Below are 19,533 nucleotides of genomic sequence, written 5' to 3' on the forward strand. Positions count from 1 at the left end.
AAATGAAACGAGAAACCTCATTTTGTAACCATTCTTGGGTGGTGCGTGCCAAGTGCGATGGTACTGAGTCCTGTTGGAATGTCCAAGGTCTGCGGTCAAAATGTTTGCAAGCCAAAAGCTTTAATACATCCTCCAGAATATTTTCGCGATAATATTCGGCATTTATTCTGATTCAAATTATAAGTGCGCATTCAAAAACTATCATAGTTTGTATCATCTACCTAACAATAAACTCCCTATATAAACGTTTATTTGATACGTGTATCAGTACTAAACTATCACTGGGAACTATCCAAATTATAAGCATTTAGAAATATTCATGTTCTCCATAATTGTCGTAAACTAGCTGGATAATCACACTAAAGTATCAAAAATTATAATTTAAAATTTTTACTACCATAACCTCTTAAAAAAAGCAAAAATGGTAGATTCTTGCACGTTCTGGAACAAATCTCTTATTTGAATTTTATTCACACTTGTATCATCAAAGAAACTGTCCCTAAATAGCGTATTATAGTATCATCCCCAGATTAGTGTAAATCCAATTTATTTATTAAATGAACAAAAATCTACGGAAGTCGAGAATCGATAACATATAAATTGATTAAAAACTTCAAACCAACTTTTTGAACCTTTAAACCCCTATAATACCGGTCTCTGCGCCTTTGTTTACTTCTCGATCTATAAAGCTCTAATACCGTCGCCTTTTCTGTTTTGATTCTATAACTTTATTTCTATTTCTCCCATGCCCAGTCGTTCGTTTCATATGACTTATGAAGTAACCATATATGTCATATAAGTAATTAGTAACCAGATAGTTCTTACAGCTGTCACTGAGCTCGAAGACTTGGAACATATGACAGTTGCTCTTTCACCATCAAATTTATTTATTAAAATCTCCTTTCAACGTAACTTGTAAGCATTTGTTGAATCAAAAATGAGTATCTGTAGCCTCCGAGGCAGTCAACTGCAGCTATGCAGACGTGCATTTATATTATCCAGCTGTAGCAGGCCGGCAGCGTTCCAACCAGTTGCGGCAACCAAGAAAGGTAAGACTGACAATGTTACGTATTGAGGTTATGTGGTGGCTGATTAATTGTACAATAGGATGATATTATCCTGTATTAACAAACAATGCTAAATTAAATTGCATTTCTTTTTCAGTGACAACACGTGAGGCCCACAGCGCTCTATATCAAATGGTAAAAAAGCAACAAAAAATTGAAAACAAGAATCAAGCAAGTTCAAGAAAATATCCCAGAAGCTTTGAGGGACCTAGGAGTCCTGAGGATTGTTCCCTAAGGTCACAAAATTCTCGAAAAACGAAATTTCTAAATGAATGTGCCATTCCATTTTCAAGCATGCCTCCATCAAGTCCATCATTACCTCGTGATCCTGTGGAAAGAGTGAACAACGTCCAAAATAAACCACAAGAAAACTACAATGTGAATAGTAGACAGAATTTATTCCATAGAATCTTATTGAAAAGAACACATTTTTACCAATGAAATTCTACGTGCTTGGAACAACTTTTCTTCCGTACCCTTCTCTGGACAGTAGCGATTGTACCAGTGGTAGTTCCTTTTATCCTGTTTTTGACTTTATGATTTTTTAAGGAGTGCATGATGTATGGGCCTTAACATTTTGTTATATATAACTGACAGCATCACTTTACTTAAATTCTACTAGTGGTCAATTGAATGGGCTTTTAACAAAAATAACGTTCTAGTCTGTAATTTTTATATAAAAAAGAATATTGATTGTGTTAACACCATTAAAATAGATGATTTGATTGTTTATGGCACTCATATTGTTGGAATACCCATCGGTGTCCATGTCGTCGATATAAACAGGATAAATGCAACTACACTTAGTAAATGTTTAGAACAATTCTGCTAGGTGTCCCTAAAGGGTAAAAATATGATCCAAGCGGAATAGTTTGAATAGCCCAAAAGTGTCCTACTATTGCCTGGGCAATTTTTGAACTTCCAATTATACACACATATCTCTTGATTGATTTGGTCTTAATGTTGCATTAAATTATCCATATTTTTGTTAGGAGCTATGCCGTCCCAGACTTTCCTGTAACACTGAAGTACTCAGAGCAGTAAACTGTAATGTTAGCCGAAAAGCGAGCAATGAAAGTAAAGAAACAAGTGCTTGTGATAAATCTGAATCCGGTACATCCACTGGTACTCCAGGAGGTGACAAAGGTGATGATAAAACTAAAACAATTCTCTTAGCTTTGGCAGGTGCTTTAGGCGTTGGCGGTTTGGTAAGTTGTTTGTATTATGTAACCTTCTTTAATTTAAATGCGTTTTTTTTGGAATTTTCTAGTTATACTACTTTATGAACGACAAATCTGATACAACTACAAGTACTTCGCCAGAAATTCCTAAACCCAACTCTGCTGATTTGCCGAAGCATGTACCATATTTATTAATAGGAGGTGGCACCGCCTCGTTTTCTGCATTCCGTGCTATCAAATCGAATGATGCCAAAGCAAAGGTGAGCTCAAGAAAGAACTGTATTTTGTGGGACATACCATTTATTCATAAATAATTTCAAGTCATTTTTTAAGCACTGAATATTGAAATTATAGGAATAACGTTTATTTAATTTTAAAATATTATAAGAAATTTTCGTTAATGATTTTAATTTTTTTCTATCAGGTCCTTATGATTACAGATGAAAATCATAAACCCTATATGCGACCACCCTTGTCCAAAGAATTGTGGTACACGGCGCAAAAGGGTGAAATCAGCAACGATTATCGTTTCAAGCAATGGACTGGAGCAGAGCGAAGCCTTTATTTTGAACCAGAAGAATTTTTCATTGAGCCATCTAAACTTAGCGACAGCGAAAACGGAGGTATTGCCGTAGCTCAGGGATTCAAAGTTAAGAAAGTTGATCCCACCAATCGTGTCATCACACTTAGCGATGGTTATGAAATCACCTATGATCAGTGTCTTATAGCCACCGGATGTACTCCAAAGAATTTGCCAATATTTACAGAGGCTCCACCAGGTGTAAGGGAAAAGGTTATGGTCTATCGCACTCCCGAGGACTTTGAGAAACTTAAAAAGTATTTGGATAACAAGAAAACCGTTGCTATTATTGGTAACGGTTTCTTGGGTAGTGAGTTGAGTTGTTCCTTGGCTAATTACAACAAAAGTAAAACCGATTCAGGTCGCATTTATCAAATATTCCAAGAAACTGCCAATATGTCGAAAATATTACCGGATTATCTTAGCAAATGGACAATGGAAAAGGTTAAAGCTCAAGGAGTTTGTGTTGTGCCCGGTGCCAGTTTAAAGAGTGTGCAAAGAGATAATTCACATTTGAATTTAGCTTTAACTACTGGAGAAACCATAATGGCTGATGTGGTGAGTTTTAAATCATAGTGGATTTTGGATAATTATATAACAGTTTTGTTTGTTGCTTTCTTTTTTCAAGGTGGTTGTTTGCGTAGGTTGTGAAGCCAATACGGAAATTGCAAATGGTTCTGGTTTAGAAGTTGATCAGAATTTAGGTGGATTTGTGGTCAATGCAGAATTGGAAGCTCGTCGTAATTTATTTGTTGCTGGTGATGCCTCCTGTTTCTATGATCCCCTGCTGGGCAGGAGACGTGTGGAACATCATGATCATTCTGTGGTATCGGGTCGTTTAGCAGGCGAGAATATGGTGGGGAAAAGTACGTATCTAAAGAAAAAATACGACATTTGGAATATTGAATATATTTTTCGCTGTGCTTTTTCAGAGAAACCATATGCCCATCAAAGCATGTTCTGGTCTGATTTGGGTCCCGAAATTGGTTATGAAGGTATTGGCTTGATTGACTCGTCATTGCCCACAGTTGGTGTTTTTGCCCTTGCCACCAAAACTGAAAGACAAACAGATAACCTTACAGAGTCTAGTAAAGACGAAACGGAACAAGCCAAGACCACAACTCCTAGTCAAGACGTATCCGATGTTAAGTGTAAAGAAGAACAGGCTGACAATTATGGACGGGGAGTTGTATTCTACTTAAGAGATGAAAAAATTGTTGGCATTCTACTGTGGAATATTTTTAATCGTATTGGTCTGGCACGCACGATTATTAAGGAAAACAAGAAATATGAAGATCTTAATGAAGTGGCGAAACTATTCGAAATTCATTCGTAGATCTATTAGTCTATAACATAGTTATAAATTTGTATGTCCTATGTACTTTGGTAAGGTAGAAATGTTTTTGTTGTTATTTAGAATCGATTTCTTTCCCAGTAAGAAATTGAATGTATTGTACCTACGAACGAAGACAAAATACACAAATAATCCCTGCATTTTCCATGAACTGACAAAACACAAAACCAGCTGCTAATTATTTTAACCCAGTGGTTTGAAGATCGAACTATAGATCCCTGCAATGAACAAGCATTAAATTTGAGCTCTGTCAAGAAAATAATTAAATATTTAAAATTGGAGATTTTTACAAATTGACTGGACTATTTCTTTTGGATATTGGTGTTTGAAGGTCTGGAGCTGTGGCTTTTGGTGGAGTTGGTTTTTCTTCTCACCTTTTTAACCTGTTGCTGTGCATTTTCGTTTGGCGCTCTTTTTTTTTTTATTCATTTGCATCTGCCAAGGTAATCCTGAAAATGCCGTCGCTATTGACCTGTAATGTTTGTAAGGATCATATTGCCAAATCCAAATATAAAATTGGTTGCAAAGGCTGTGCAAATTTTTTCCATTTGGATTGCGTTGGCATTTCTGAGGCTGAGGCTAAAATAAATAAGCAACTCAGATACACTTGTGTGTGCTGTGTTCGGGCTGCTGGTGGTAGTGGTGACGCTGGTGTGGTTGATCGTGGAACAAAAGCGAACACTGCAGTTGATGCATCTAGGGTTGGTGCCACAGCTGATGCTTCTTTGAATGGTGGTGATGAGACAGTTGGTGTGGCTGCGTGTGATTTTGTTGGGAATTCAGATGCTCTGCGAGAGCTGCAGGATAACTTGATTTTGTCTATGAAACAACAAATGGACACGTATATGGCTAGATGTCTGTCTGAATTCCGTACCAAAACTGATGCTCTGTTTGATCTTTATAATGCACAAATATCTGAGGTAAAGCGTGATGTGGTTGAGCTTAAAAAGGCTGTAGTTGAGTTGAAGATGACAGTCTCTGAAGTTAAAAGTACGGCTTTGTTAGCAGAAAAGAAACTTGCTGATAGGATTTCTGAGCTTGAGTCTTTTAACAATGTGCTCCAGCGAAGGCTTAACAGAGCTGATATCATTATAAGAGGTTTGCCGGAAAATATTAAAGACCTCAGGAGCTTTGTTGTTAAAGTTGCTAATTTGTGTGGGTTGCAACTATCTCATGGCGACATGCAGCAGTGCTGTTACATATCTGAACGTAGAGCGGTTTTGGTGAAGTTTAATTCTATTCAGACAAGAGATTCCCTTATCCGCCGATTTGTTAAAAGAGGGAAGGTAACCCTAAAAGAAGTTATGGAGAATTGTCTATTGGAGTCCCGTATCTACTTAAATGATCATCTTGTTAAATCGGCATCTAGTCTTGTTTTTGCCTGCAGAGGCCTGCTCAAGAAGAAGAAGATTAAGAAATTCAGGTTGTTAAATAGTGATGAACCTCAAGTTGAGGTAATACTTGCTGATGGAAGTAAAACAATTTTTGAGCGACAAGAGCTTCTTGAATTTGCTCGTAGTTGTCCTCTGCAACCGGGTGGTGCTCCGTTGGTTGGTGATATGCTGCTGGGAGTGTAGTCATGTAATGTAAATATTAATTTTGTTTTGATCTCATTGGCAATTTAATTGTTTTCTTGATGCAAATTATTGCTTATTTGTTCTAAATAATCTTTCATATTATTATTTATTATTTATTTTTTTTTATTTATATATTTATATTTTTCAATTTTTAGTTTAAGATGCGAAATCGAATTTACATAATTTTGCTCCCCAGCCCCTTTATTTGGTTTGATGTCACTTGATGATAATCTGGGACCCATAATTAATGACGCTCACTTTTTTAAACCCTTATTTGAGGGTTTGTCTGGTAAACTAACGTATGGCCACTTGAACTGCCAAAGTATTCGCCCATCGAGATTCAATAATAAAATTGATGAGCTTCGATCCTTGCTGGTTGGTAGTGGTATCAGCATTTTTGGTGTCACTGAATCTTGGCTTAATTCTGCAGTCTCATCGAAATCGTTGGTTGTTCCAGGATATAAGCTGGTGCGGAGTGATCGTGTTGGTCGTGTTGGTGGTGGGGTATGTCTCTATATTGGTAGTGGCATTCCTTATAAGGTAGTTTTTCGCTCAAATAATTTTGGTGTTTGTGAGTCGGTGTGTGTTGAGTTGAATATTGGGGCATTGGTTTTGCTTGTGGCGGTAGTATATCTTCCCCATGGCGATGTTCAGTCTTTCTGTGATGTACATGAGAGTTTGTTTGATCGCTTCTCTAATATCATTGTCCTTGGCGATTTTAACTGTAATTTATTTGTGTCTTCGAACTCTGTTTCGATGAGAGGATTATGCAGATCATTGGGGCTAACTATTGTGCATAACATGAAACCTACCCATTATGATTTGGCCCATAACTCTACCTCGTTAATTGATTTTTGCCTTACTAGTGATAATTTGTCCTTGGGTTTCTCATCTCAGGGTCGATGTCCTGGTATATCGCACCATGCCTTTGTTTTTGGTTCGCTTAACCTGCCTGTATTTTCAGAGGAGAGATTTATTGAGTATCGTAACTTTGGCCGAGCGGATTGGTTGGGCATTTTAAATTTCATATCCGATTTTGACTTCAACCCCTTATATTCCACTTCTGATGTGAATTGTCAACTTTCACTATTTGATTTGTTGTTTAACGCGCTATTGTCTTTTGTTCCTGTTTCTGTTCGTAAGGTCAACCCCAGGAATGATGCATGGTTGGAATCTGATGTGGTAAAATCGGCACGGATGTTTAGAGATCTTGCGTACTTTGAGTGGCGCAAGCGACCTATGGAGGGTAATAGAATAATATATTGTATGTATAGGAATCGTTGTAAGGCTGTGATGAGGAATGAGAGGCGTAAGTACTATAATGATCTCTTTGGTCGTATGAATAATAATCAGCTGTGGAAATCTCTAAAGTCGTTTGGTGTTTTGGGTAGTGATAATGAAGCTCCACCAATTGATGTCAATGCTGCTAATCATTATTTTTCCAGTGGGAATCCTGGTTTTGTGGGTGAGCGTGGTCAGTCTCTTTATAGTGAGGGTCATGTGGGAGATGATGTTTTTCGGTTTTATTGCATATTTTATTCTGATGTTGTAAGGTCATTAAATAAAGTTAAGTCGGGAGCTGTGGGGGTTGATGGCGTGCCAGTAAAGTTTTTTAAACTTATATTTCCATACATTTCCTGTCATTTCCTGCATTTTGTTAACTCGATTTTTATGACATCTACTTTTCCTCGGGCGTGGAAGGTTGCACGAATTGTTCCTGTGCCGAAAACTGGTGAATCATTTGATTTGCCGAATCTGCGTCCCATTAGCATTCTACCTGCTATGTCAAAAATCGTTGAGCATATTATTAAAGAAGCGATTGTTGACTTCCTTGATGATCGTAGGCTATTGAGTAGTTCTCAGTTTGGTTTTCGGCGGCGATGTAGTACGACCACGCACTTATTATATCTTACTGACATGATCAGAGATGTATTTAATTCATCTGATGTTGGGTTATTATTGGGCCTTGACTTGTCAAAGGCTTTTGATTCGATAAACCATTCCCTTTTACTTGACAAGCTGAGGTTTAAGTTTGGTTTTTCATCTTCTGCGTGTCGTTTAATGGCTTCATATTTGGAAGGTAGGTCTCAGTTTGTTGTTCATTTGGGTGTTTCGTCTGAAGTTTGTAGTGTCCAATGTGGAGTCCCGCAAGGTTCTGTACTGGGACCGTTGTTATTTATTATGTTCATTAATGACATTGTGCACTCAGTTGTTGATGACAGGTGTTGTCTGTTTTTGTATGCAGATGATATTCATGTTTTCTTCAGAGAGGCTGATATTGCTGGGTTGGAAGGGTTGGTTAATTCTATTGTTTTGTCTCTTTCGTCGTGGATTTCGCTAAATGGCCTTATGATTAATTGGAATAAAACTAAAGCTATGCTGTTCAATGATCATGGTAATGGTGGTTCTCTTAATATTACTGTGGGTTCTGTGTTAGTGAAATTTGTTGATGAAATGAAATGTCTTGGTGTTATAATTGATCGGAAGTTGGACTTTAAGAGACACATTGATTCCTTGCTTTGTCGTATAAGGTTTCAGCTGCGGAGGCTGTATTGTCTTAATGCTTATTTGCCTTGTCATGTTAGGAAGAGAGTGGTTGTATCCTTGCTGCTATCGCAGGTAAATTATTGTCTAGAGGTAGTCTCCGGTACTACTTCTTCTCAAATGCAACGTATCCGTAGGGCGGTAAATTCGATTGTTCGTTATGTGTATGGCTTGCGTCGTGGTGATCATGTTTCTTGTTTTGTTAATGATCTCCTGGGATTGCCATTTAGCAGCTACATTGATCTTCGTATTCTTCAATTTCATTACAGTGTTATGTGCAATTTGACTGTCCTCTTCGTGACAACTTTTTGTTTTGTAGATCATCTCGAAATCCTCAATTGTTGTGTCCAAGGTTTTCGTCCTCCATTGGTGAGAGATCATTTGTGGTTAGGGCGGTGAGATTGTGGAATCAGCTTCCTTTGGCCTTACGTACTTTTGCCCATACCAATTATCTGTTTAGGGTTAAAGTAATTGAATACCTTCGCCTAAATATGTAGGCTATGTTTTTGTAGTGGTTGCGTCGGTTTATTATGGGTCTTTCTTTTGCTTTTCTTTTTGTTTGGGCTGGGGAGCCACTATATTATCTTCTTAATTTTATTTGTAGGGTATAATGTGAGTTACTATTTATACTCTGTTTTGTGAGTAATAAAATAGTTATCTCTTATTTTTAGCTCGTTTCTGCTACACTTTTTCACTGCTCTACTAGACTATTGTTTAGTTGGTGATGGTGAATCGAGGTGTAGGGTTCGAGCTTCTCGTGAATTATTAAGATAAATTATTAGGTTTAATATGTTATTTGTTAAGTTGAATTAATCATTCAATTTGTATTATGTTAGGGTATTGTAGATAGATAATATAAGTTATGGGCCCTGTGGGCTTATTTATATTTCTTTGTAAGGTAAATAAATGAAATGAAATGAAATATTGTAATCGGTGCTTGGATTAGGTAAAATCTAAGTGCGTGCTAGTAAATTAGTTAATCTTTAGCTTTAAAAATATGTTACATATGTTCTGTAATACGTTTATGATCAGGTAATAAAAAGTAGGGATTCGCGGATTTTTGCGAGCGATGTAGGTATATTTGAAGAACATATATAAATTCATGGTCAATCGACACACATCATCAGTCTCTGTTCAGCTATGGAAGCCAAATCTAACGCGTTACCTTTGTACGATTACCATCAAAGTGATCGTATGTTTGAGGAAAAGGACCTATTAAGAAAATTAGAAGAAGAAGCTGGTAAGTAATTAATTAGTATAACAAATATGTAAAATAACATTGTCGTTTAATTTGTAGAGCTTTGTATACAAGAACATACTGAAGATGAAGTTACAGCGGCAATTGGTATGATGTTAATGCATTACCAAGCCGTTTCGGATGCTCAGTTTACTCCCAAAAATAAACCCATAGTACAAGGTTCCACTTCCAAACCACCATCAATACGTGAAGAAAATTGTCCACAGACGGTGGCAAAAGAAGACACAATTTTACACAACATTCAGCATACTACCGATATGAAGCGTAAAAATCGCAAAAGTGCCGCAAATAAATCTTCCTCGCTACTTGCCTCTTGCCGAAACATTTTAAAAGAGTTTTTATCACAAAATAGTATGTAGATCACGATGTTATAAACATCATAACAAGAAAAGGTTGCCCTCAAAAACACAAAACAAAAGAAATATCCTATAAGGATTAGCAATTAAGTTAGGAAACAATTTCAATATGATTATTTTAAATATAATTTTAATAAAATTACAAATTATATAAAATGCGAAAGCAAATAACATTTGTTTTTTAATTAAATGTGTTGTGCAAACGGAAAAAGCAACAAGAAACAGATTTTCAAAATGGTTGTAAAAAAATTTAAAAACTACTTAATTCCAATATTATTGATTACAAATTTAAACTTTATATTTAATAACAATCCAAAATGTGGATCTTTTCTGTCACAGAAAGTAGTACACATTGTGAACTCCAAATTTCAAATTTAAAATAATTCCGGTGAAAAGTGCTGTAAATAAAGGGAGGTACCGTTGTTATTAATTTTCTTCTAGTAGAGTTGGAGAGAACTCTAAATACCAACATTTGATACAATTCCAGTTAAAAAAGTCAACATAATACCAAATATCGGGGAATTATATGGGAACTATACCTAAACTGTCCATATAGATAGACAATTCTTTGCAAGGATGTTTCCTACCTAATAGGAACACAAAGTTCCAATTTACAGCGGATTCTATTCAAAAATATGGCTAACCGCCAATACTCCTTCAATCGGGCGAAACATTTTCAATACCTAAAATTCTACGCACCTAAAATGCATTTAAACAAATATTGCACCAACTACTTCATTTCGTTCGAAAGCAAGAGTGATTTCCACAGACGGACGCACTTAGCTAAATTGACGTAGCCTTATGTTTATCAAGAATATACAGGGTGATATAAAAAACTGCAACAAAGTCGAACGCCATAATTTTTAAATATTTTTTTAAATTTTATTGAATGAAAGCAAAAATGTCGGAAATGGCCCATTACAGGCGAAGCGCTTGCTTGAGGTGATCGACACTTTGGTATTTCTTAGTACCAACCTTGCTTTCCAAAATACTCCAGACACAATAGTCCAACGGATTGGTATCCAGAGATTTTGGTGGCCAATGTGCACTGGAAATGAAGCGAATAACCTAATTTTGTTTGCGTGCCCAAGGCTTTAACACACCCTCCAGCATATTTTCACTATAATATTCGGCATTTATTCCGATGCCACGGTCGATTAATACAAGCGAAGAGCGACCATCGGCTGTTATGGCGGCCCACACCATCACTATGGCCGATGCTTAAGTTCTGATGATCTCTTTGGCAAGTAAACACGATCATTTTGTTTGTTTACAAAATGCTGGACAACGAATGTTTTCTCATCGGAGAAAACCAAACTCGGCAGTTCACCACTTTCGTCCAAACGAAGCAACTCTTTAGCTTAACGAAAGCCACTTGTGGTTTTCCAGCCAAATATAAAGAAATCACACTACCAGGCTTGAGTTACATCACGAATAACTTTGTTTCTGGAAAATTCTCAGCAAAATGCTTTTGTACGCTTGTAGACATTATAATAAGCTGTCACTGAAATGATTCTAAAAGCTGTCGGACGAGTGGCTTAGAAATGACAGTAGTCTGAAGTTGGTTGCAGTTTTTTCATCTCACCATGTCATTGTCGACCCCGTCACTTGTCTTGGCACAAATCGATTTTCTATATCTTAAAACCTGACTAGCTCTTTTGAAAAAATAATTTCATTAAAACATACTTGCATTGCCTCTCAAAAGATAAAACACAAAAAGCTCGTTTTTTGTTTGTTTTAAAAGTAATTTTATTTTTGAAGACAAAAGAAAAAAATATTTTTTGTTTTATTCAACTACTTATATTTCATGGTATAATTTGCATTTGTTGTTGTTTTTTTTTCATTGTGTTTAATTAAATTAATTAATTGGTAATACAGCTATAAGCTATTAAATTAAAGCTAAAAATGTGGGGGTTGGTTTTCCAGAAAGAAACAAATTCAAAATGTTCTTTTTGTTTTTGTAAATTGTGTAAATATATGATTTTCTTTTCTTCTTCACTTCCGTTTTGTATTTGTAATGGTAAGTATGTAAATATAAGTGTTGTTGTATGTATATATGCATGTTTTTCCCTTTTATTGTTGTAAGGCTAAATTGTAAAAATTGTGTTGAATATTTTTGTTTGATCTTATGGTTTAGGGTTTTAATAAAACATTTGTATTTATTGTAATTCGTTTTGTTTTTTTCTTGTTTCAGATATTTACAATGGTGTTGGCTATTACTAAACTTATTTTTATAGAAAAAAATAAAAATAAAAAAGAGAAAACAATGAAAAATCATAAAAAATATTGTTTAAAAACTACATAAAATGTTAAGATAAATACGATTTGATTTTCTTTTTATTTTAATAAAAAAATCATTAAATTACTGAAAATATTAAAGCAATTTTATATCAGATTTTCCTTTTCTGCTAAAGTTCTTATTTAAAAAATATTTAATATATAAGTATGTATATGTGTATAAAAAACAGAAATTACTCTTAATGGAAGCCAAGGGGGGAAGAGTTTTTCGTTTGTTTTATTTTTTAAACAATGCGAAATGATTGTAAAACGAAGACATTTGATTCAGTTTGTTTCCAATGACTGGATTTTCCAAAGCTAGGCTTAGGAAAGCAAAATCCAGTTTTAAATGGGATTTTAAGGAGTAAAGACAAATTAAGTGAAAGAACAATCAATAAGCGAATTCATTGAACAGAATTTTTTGTTAATGTTAATACAAAAAAGGATATGTGTACTTTGAATAAAGAATTCTATTTTTTTCTCGTGTGGTATATACTCTCCATTTTGTTAATCATTGCTTTATAATTTTTTGCTATCACATTTTGTTTGCAATTATTATTTCTTGTATTGTATTTTTATAATTATTTATATTTTTTTTCTTAGACAAATTTCAAATTGGTTAAAGCTGTTCCAGGGTGAAAAAAGCTTTGTTTCTAATAAATACAGTTATTTTTCTTTATAAATTGATTGATTTCAATATGTATGTATGTATGCATGTATATAACAAGTAACAATTTTTGTTCTTATTCTTCATAGGGGGTCATCATTAGGGAAGAGGTGTGGGGGTCGATTGGAGGTATTACGAAACCATCGTTAACAATAGGAGGGGACATGGTTCTATTATTTGCATAGCTTATATAGTTTTAGGGGGAAAATCATCAATTCATCTGTGTTTTTAATAAGAATTCATTTAGGAGTCCTATATTCTTATACTCCTCTATTTAAAAATACCTATTTTTGTAATAAATTGTACATTAGAATAAGAAAAGATAAACTTCTAAATTGGCACATTTCGTAATTTCCTAACAATTTAACAAAATTAAATACAGAGTATAAACATTTCTTGTTGTTCTTTTTTTTGGAAAATTTACACAGAAAGAAACGAAGACCAATCTTTGTTTGTGGCTTTTGTTTTCCTAATCACAACAATCAATCGAGGTATATATTTCAGAGTACAGTAACAGCAGCTACAGTACACAAACGTCGTTCTAAGTTACCTATGGAAAATGTACATCGTTTGTGTCAATCTGTAATCTTGGAAATATTCCAGTCCTAAAATGATTGTCGTGGTGTTTTTTTGAACATATTCTTCTTTAATGCGTATTTCCTTTCAGCTTTGCTTTCTATGGGGGATGTAAGGAAATTACTTTCTCAAATCTGTGGCGCCCATGCTGTCATGGCTGGGACTGGATTCCATTTCACTGGATTCACTGTCCATGGGCGTTGGTGTATTGCGCTGTTGCTGCTGTTGGTTGTCGTTACTGTCATTCAGGCCTGAATTTTGCTGTTGAGTTCCAGCTCCACCTTCGCTTTCATTGTAACGTATTAATTTAATTGTGGTCAAGCCATCAGCATTTCGTATCAATCTAAAAGGAAGAGAAAAATAATCGGTCAGTAAACGGGAACTTTTAAGATGTATTTACGTTTTAATTAAAAACTTGAAATCTGAAATTGTCCCTAAGCTCTTAAAAATCTCATAGAAATCTTTAAAGGTTTTGTAATTTCTGCTAAATATACTTGCTAAACATTCTGTTTTAATAGTCTGACAAACGAACATTTCTGGTGGTTTAGCGTTAATTTTTATATTTTGTATAACCGCAAAAAATAAATTTATACTAACAAAACCGAAATTAGAAATAATGATATTTACTTCAACAATTAAAATTAGAAAACAAATTCCTTAAAGATTATTAAAAAACTAAGGAATTAAAGAACTAAGAAATTTATATTTAAATATATTTCCAAACAAAAAGCCTATTTAATTTTTCGAAAAAGAAAATAACTTACGGATAGCAATCGTCATTAGCTGATGGACTGGAATAGGGTCTCTTCTCGACACTACTACTGCCGCTCACACTCAAATCTGTGGGTTTCATTTCATCGGATGCTGCACCGGATGTCTCGTGCGATGTTACTGAATTTTGTTCGTTTTTCATGATATTGAACTGAAATTTGTCATTGGGTGTTGTGGGCAGAGCGGCTGGGGAATTCGGTGGCACACCGTTGGAGGACAGATAGTGGAAAGCTCCATTAATGGCATGCATGAACAGCGGTGATGATGGTGGTGGGCCATAGGCGGCAGCAGCAGCTGCTGCCACGGCAGCGGCAGCCGATGATATGCTATTGGGCAAAGTCAAGTGATTGGGATTGCCTTGTGATGAGGGCCTCTGTGGAGTCTGCATTTGGCTGGCTGGAGTTTGCGTTGGCATAGCCCAGTTGGTACCGTTGGAGGTTGGTGAGTTTGTAATTGATGATGGTGATTGATTTACATTAGAGTTGCTACCATTGGAATTAGTAGCCCCAGGACTGCCATTTGTGCCATTGGTCTGGCCCACAGATTGTCGTAGCAGGGAAATATTTTTAATGTTTTTCAGTTCCGTGGGATTTCTCAAGAACTGATAGCAATGACGTTCACCTTGGACTTTGCGCAAAATGTTGACGCGGTAATAGTAACGCAAGGCACGTGACATCTTGTCATAATTCATGGACAAATGGTTCTTTTGAATGCCCCACAATTTGGCCAAACCAGCAGGATCCACAATTTTAAAGACGCCAGTATCACGGCACTTCCAGGCAATCAAGTCACTGTATTTCTGGTTGCGGTCGTTGAGCAACTGTTGCAAGAAGTCCCACAGCAAGCGACCATCTGAGAAGAGAGAAAAAAGAAGGAGAAATCAGTTGTAAATCCCCGAAACTCGAAGATGTGATGGCAATAACTTACTTGTATTGGGTTCTGTATTTTCTGGGAAAAATTCACGTTTTACTGGTTGCATATAACGATTGTCAGTTTTGTCGGGGAAGAACTCCCTTTTCACTGGTTGCATGTAGCTTGGCGTGGTGGGAGCTGATACCGAACCACCGCCCAGATTGGGTAACTTTTGCTGTTCCAAATTCAAATGTTGTTGCTGCTGTTGTTGTTGTTGCTGCTGAGACCACGAATTAACAAAGGTGTTCTTGATCTGTTGCTTCAGGCTTTGTGGCATATCCTTGAGTATGGGCGTTGTGGGCGGACTGTTGTTATACTGGGCCACGGCTGCGGCAGCAGCGGCTGCCGCTTGATACGATTGGGCGGAGAAGTTCACAATTGTACTGTTGGCTGCAGGTGGTTCAGAATAGCTTTCTTCATCTGAATCCGAATGATGACTACTGGCACTGGTGGCATTATGATGTTGCTGCTGCTGCTGTTGTTGTTGCTGGTGCTGATGCTTTAAGGCACTGAAAGCATTGTTGGCGCTCAACGCCGCTGCTGCTGCTGCCGCCGCAGCTGCTGTAGCTGTTGCAGAAGCTGATGAAGTGCTACCCGTGCTACTTGTGCTACTGCTACTACTGCTGTTGCCATTGTGTGCCGACGACGATGATGATGACGACGACGAGGAAGAGGGTGAATTTGATGTTCCATTCTGTTGTGGTTGTGATTGATCATGGCTTTGGGGCGGGCTACTGGCTTGCGAATCTACGGAAGGCGGGGGACTGAGGGTCACCGAATTGGGTGCCATGAAATGATGTGGAGCTAAATGAGAGGTCTGATGAAAGGCACTTTCTGGCGCTCCTATGGGCGGCCAAGTCGGGGTAGGTGGATGGCTGTGCGGCGAAAGGGGGTAACGGCTGGTTGGTGTGACAGGACTATTTGGTAAATGCCACTGCATCATATGCGATTCGATCACCAGCATTTGTAGGACATTATGCAAGACATCGCCAGCTCCCGGACACCGATGTCCGAAATCAGCTCGTGTCAGCAGGCACAATGCCTTACCATTCATTTGGAAGAGATCATAATCGACTTTGGGCAAATCGAACTCACGTTCGCAGAAATGCAAGAATACGGCCACATCTTCGCGACTCCACAGGCGTGGATCTGACGGCAGTGATGGTGGCAATTGTGTTTTAAGCTCGGCCAATTGGCTGGGCTGTGCTGGAGGACAGCGCCACAACATATCGCTCCATAAGCCTAAAGGCGGATTCAGTGATAACTGTACCGGAAGCATTTTCATTTTGATTTTGTTGTAACAATTTGGAGAATATTTTTCGTTCGCCTCGTTGTTGCTGCTAGATTTCACGTCAATTTAATCCAATGATAAGAGAATAAGAATTCGACAATCGTATCATAGGGATAACATTGAGGTGATGATTTCGTAGTTGATTGAGTGTTTATTGGAAGACAGTCACAGATTTAAAGCTGAAAAGAGAAAAGAACAAAAAATTAGGAATTATATTTCAATTTCAAAAAAATGTAATACTTGTGTTATAAAATGTATTTAAATATTAATAAAATAAAATGCATTTTAATAAAAAAATTTAACAATTATTGAAGTGCTAATCCTTGGGACGACAAGATTTGAAAATATTGAAAAAAACAAATATTTGAAAGCTAGCAAATTAGTTTTAGATAAGATAGAGTCCACAATTTGACCTGTCTAATGAATATATTAAAATTGTTTTATTTGTAAAAATTATTAATTTAAAGGTACATGTTTCATACCAATATTGTTCATATTATTGGCATATTATTGGCTTTTTCATTGCAACATATAAATAAATAAATGAAATGAAATATATTCTTGATTATATACTGATGTAGTTTCTCATATATGCTCTGTTCCAGAACTTGCAAGAATATATTTTTTTTATTTTTTCGATATCATAAAGAAAAAAAAAATCGGTTATGGTAGTAAAAAATTACACTCTTGCAGCTCTGGTACGGATCAAATGTTACCAAATAGAAAAGTATCAATTAAAACGATAAAAAATTAATGATTGAATATTTTTGAATACAAAATTTATTGCTTGTGAAAAACTTGTATCTCCAATTTTTATACATCAGTGCTTTGGCGATTTTTCAAAGATTTTTCCCACTTTTTTATTGTCTTGTTCTCACATCATTTATTTATTATTCTGGGTAGGTATTTTGTTATCATTTTGCTAATTCATGCTCCAATTGTTTATTTTCACTGGATTTCCTGTATCCTGTATTTCCAACACACTTTGTGTATTTTTCTTCTTTGGATTTTTAAAACTTTATTTATGATTCATATTTCTTAGTTTTCAAATATTCAATTTTCAATACATTTCAGATCACATTTCAACAAAAAAAATCAAATGTTTTCATTTGTTTTGATTTCAAATAGTGATGTTGTAGTCGTTGTTACTTTTGTATTTGGGCAAAATGTTTTGTGGGTGTAAATTTGAATATTGTTTGTACTTTTTCAAATTAATATACAAACATTTGTATGTCTGTACGTACGTGTATCGTACTACATCTATATATCTAAATAGCGAGTAAAGACACCACAACAAAACGCGTCAGAGTCTTTCTTCATCGAAAAAATCGGTCACTTCCGTTTCGAAAGCAGGGAAATATTTTCACACACAAAATACAAATCGTTGAAGAAACAACAGCAACAACAAACGTACATACATAAATAAATAAATAGAATATGTGCAAGACGTTTACGCGCGAGAGGAGCAATGCCGTCGTCGTCGCCGCCGCCGACACAGATGTTTAAGATTTTAGGAAATCGAAATCAAATTTCAAATCAAAACCCAAACAGAATAAGACGGACGAATAAATAAACAATCACATCCGTCCGCCGTCCAACAACCAACAAATAATGATTTTTTCTTTTAATTTTTGGTTTCTTTATAATGTTTTATGATTTGTTGTTGTTGGTATTGTTGTGGTATCCAAAAGAAGCAGAAATTACGAATTATTCAGCAGCAGCCCACAATGTTTTTTTTTTTTTTTTTTTCAAATTGTTTTAATTAATTTTTTGTTTAAAATATTTTAGCACCAAGCATAAATACATACATCCACACATTATTGGGCTTTAAGTTTTGAATATTGTTTTTCTTTTCTTATTATTTTTTTTAAATAATTTTCTATTTTTTTATAATTAATTAATTCAAATTATTTATCCACCTTTTTGTTAATAATATTTTGTTGTTGATTTGTTTTGCGGCACCACAGGCAATGTTGTTGATATTCGAAAATAGCTTTGGTGTGTTGTTGACTCAACGATGCTGATGGTGATAATGAGACAGTGTTGACGACGATGATGAGTATGGCAAATAATATTCCGGAAAATGAGAACTTTTGTTGTTGGCTGATGGTGTTTATATCACAAATTAAATATATGTTTGAAAAAAAATTAAAATATTCGTTCGTTTTTTTTTTCTTTTCTTCGTTGGGTGCGCGCAATAATGACGACACGGGCGAGCACACGGACAACACGACACAGACGATGTTGCTCAGTAAACGTTTAACTTCTTATTGAACACACACTTGAACTAAATATTCGAGTGTAGCAAAGACACGGATTTTGAGCATTCAACAAAACACCACCACACCAACAACACGAACATGCTGAGAACGACGTCGGCGATGATGACGTTGTCGACAACAACAACAACAGCAACGACGTAGTCGTCGTTTTCGTCTCCAAACAATGTTTGAAGAAGAGGAAGAAAAGCCAAAAAAAAGAAGAGAGGAAGACAGTTGACGGTAATGGCGCTGCTGGTGCTAGAGTAGAGTTTGTGTTTGCTGGATATAGCTGGTGGTGTGTTGGCGGCGGCGTTGACGGTGCTGACACAAAACGAACAGCTAGGAAACACAACATTTAATGCCCTCTTCTTCTCGCAACAGCGATGGTAAAATTAGAATTTTAAAGGTGTGGTACGATTTGGAGAGTGAAAGAGGTACGTAAATTGTACACTGTCTTTGTCATACCTAGAATATCTACAGCAAGACCTATACAATTTGACAACGAACTAATATAACGGCTACATTCGGTATTTTTAAGATTTCAAAAGAAATTTTAACGGATTTTATTTTATGAAAATTTATAAAATCCTTTCCCAATGGTGAGGAGAATTCAAAGATCGGGTCGGCCGAATTTACAGCTTTTTTACTAGTTATATCTGAGTTCAAATAATTAATTTAGACCCCAAGTACACATTCATGATCAGTGTATTATTCTAATTCGATGTAGCCATACTAGTCCGTCTGTTGTACTGAAGGTGGTATTCAAACTACTCGATTTCCATATTTTGGAATGGTTGCCAAATACTTTGAGGATTTGAGGTTATTTGATATTATTTTCAATTTTTCTCAAACGCAGATTTG

General features: G+C 35.9%; 2 protein-coding genes across 5 annotated transcripts in view; one reads left to right on the top strand and one right to left on the bottom strand.

Annotated features, from left to right (window-relative positions):
• The first annotated feature begins 797 nt into the window (after nucleotides 1-797).
• On the top strand, nucleotides 798-4,349 carry LOC131805473 (putative apoptosis-inducing factor 1, mitochondrial). 2 transcript variants are annotated; one of them, XM_059128667.1, is made up of 7 exons: nucleotides 798-1,049; nucleotides 1,165-1,202; nucleotides 2,060-2,275; nucleotides 2,338-2,508; nucleotides 2,673-3,386; nucleotides 3,457-3,694; nucleotides 3,761-4,349. In XM_059128667.1, the coding sequence occupies exons 1-7, from the start codon at nucleotides 938-940 to the stop codon at nucleotides 4,162-4,164; spliced, it is 1,893 nt and encodes a 630-aa protein (XP_058984650.1). In that variant the 5' UTR covers nucleotides 798-937; the 3' UTR covers nucleotides 4,165-4,349. The 2 variants fall into 2 exon arrangements, with proteins under 2 accessions (XP_058984650.1, XP_058984651.1); XM_059128668.1 differs by lacking the exons at nucleotides 798-1,049; nucleotides 1,165-1,202 and adding an exon at nucleotides 1,214-1,445.
• Nucleotides 4,350-11,641: 7,292 nt separating this feature from the next.
• The window catches only part of LOC131805474 (ets DNA-binding protein pokkuri-like), a 33,560-nt gene continuing 25,668 nt past the window's right edge, over nucleotides 11,642-19,533 (bottom strand). Inside the window, exons 1-4 of one of the 3 annotated variants that reach the window (XM_059128669.1) lie at nucleotides 18,331-18,703; nucleotides 15,136-16,590; nucleotides 14,202-15,060; nucleotides 11,642-13,780 (exon numbers count right to left, since the gene is read on the bottom strand). In XM_059128669.1, coding sequence (XP_058984652.1) covers nucleotides 13,558-13,780; nucleotides 14,202-15,060; nucleotides 15,136-16,405 — 2,352 coding nt within the window. In that variant the 5' untranslated portion in view covers nucleotides 16,406-16,590; nucleotides 18,331-18,703 and the 3' untranslated portion in view covers nucleotides 11,642-13,557. Of the gene's footprint in view, nucleotides 13,781-14,201; nucleotides 15,061-15,135; nucleotides 16,591-18,330; nucleotides 18,704-19,533 lie in introns of those variants that run through there. The other 2 variants (XM_059128671.1, XM_059128670.1) reach the window with 2 other exon arrangements.

Source organism: Musca domestica, unplaced genomic scaffold (assembly GCF_030504385.1).
Source record: "Musca domestica strain aabys unplaced genomic scaffold, Musca_domestica.polishedcontigs.V.1.1 57, whole genome shotgun sequence".
NCBI lineage: Eukaryota > Metazoa > Arthropoda > Insecta > Diptera > Muscidae > Musca > Musca domestica.

What these genes read in the sequence shown, in the direction of transcription:
- LOC131805473 (XM_059128667.1), top strand. Translation starts at nt 938, where the DNA reads ATGAGTATCTGTAGCCTCCGAGGCAGTCAACTGCAGCTATGCAGACGT. An exon ending in CTTTAGGCGTTGGCGGTTTG is followed by an intron (nt 2,276 to 2,337) that starts GTAAGTTGTTTG and finishes GGAATTTTCTAG; the next exon opens with TTATACTACTTTATGAACGA. An exon ending in CGAGAATATGGTGGGGAAAA is followed by an intron (nt 3,695 to 3,760) that starts GTACGTATCTAA and finishes GTGCTTTTTCAG; the next exon opens with AGAAACCATATGCCCATCAA.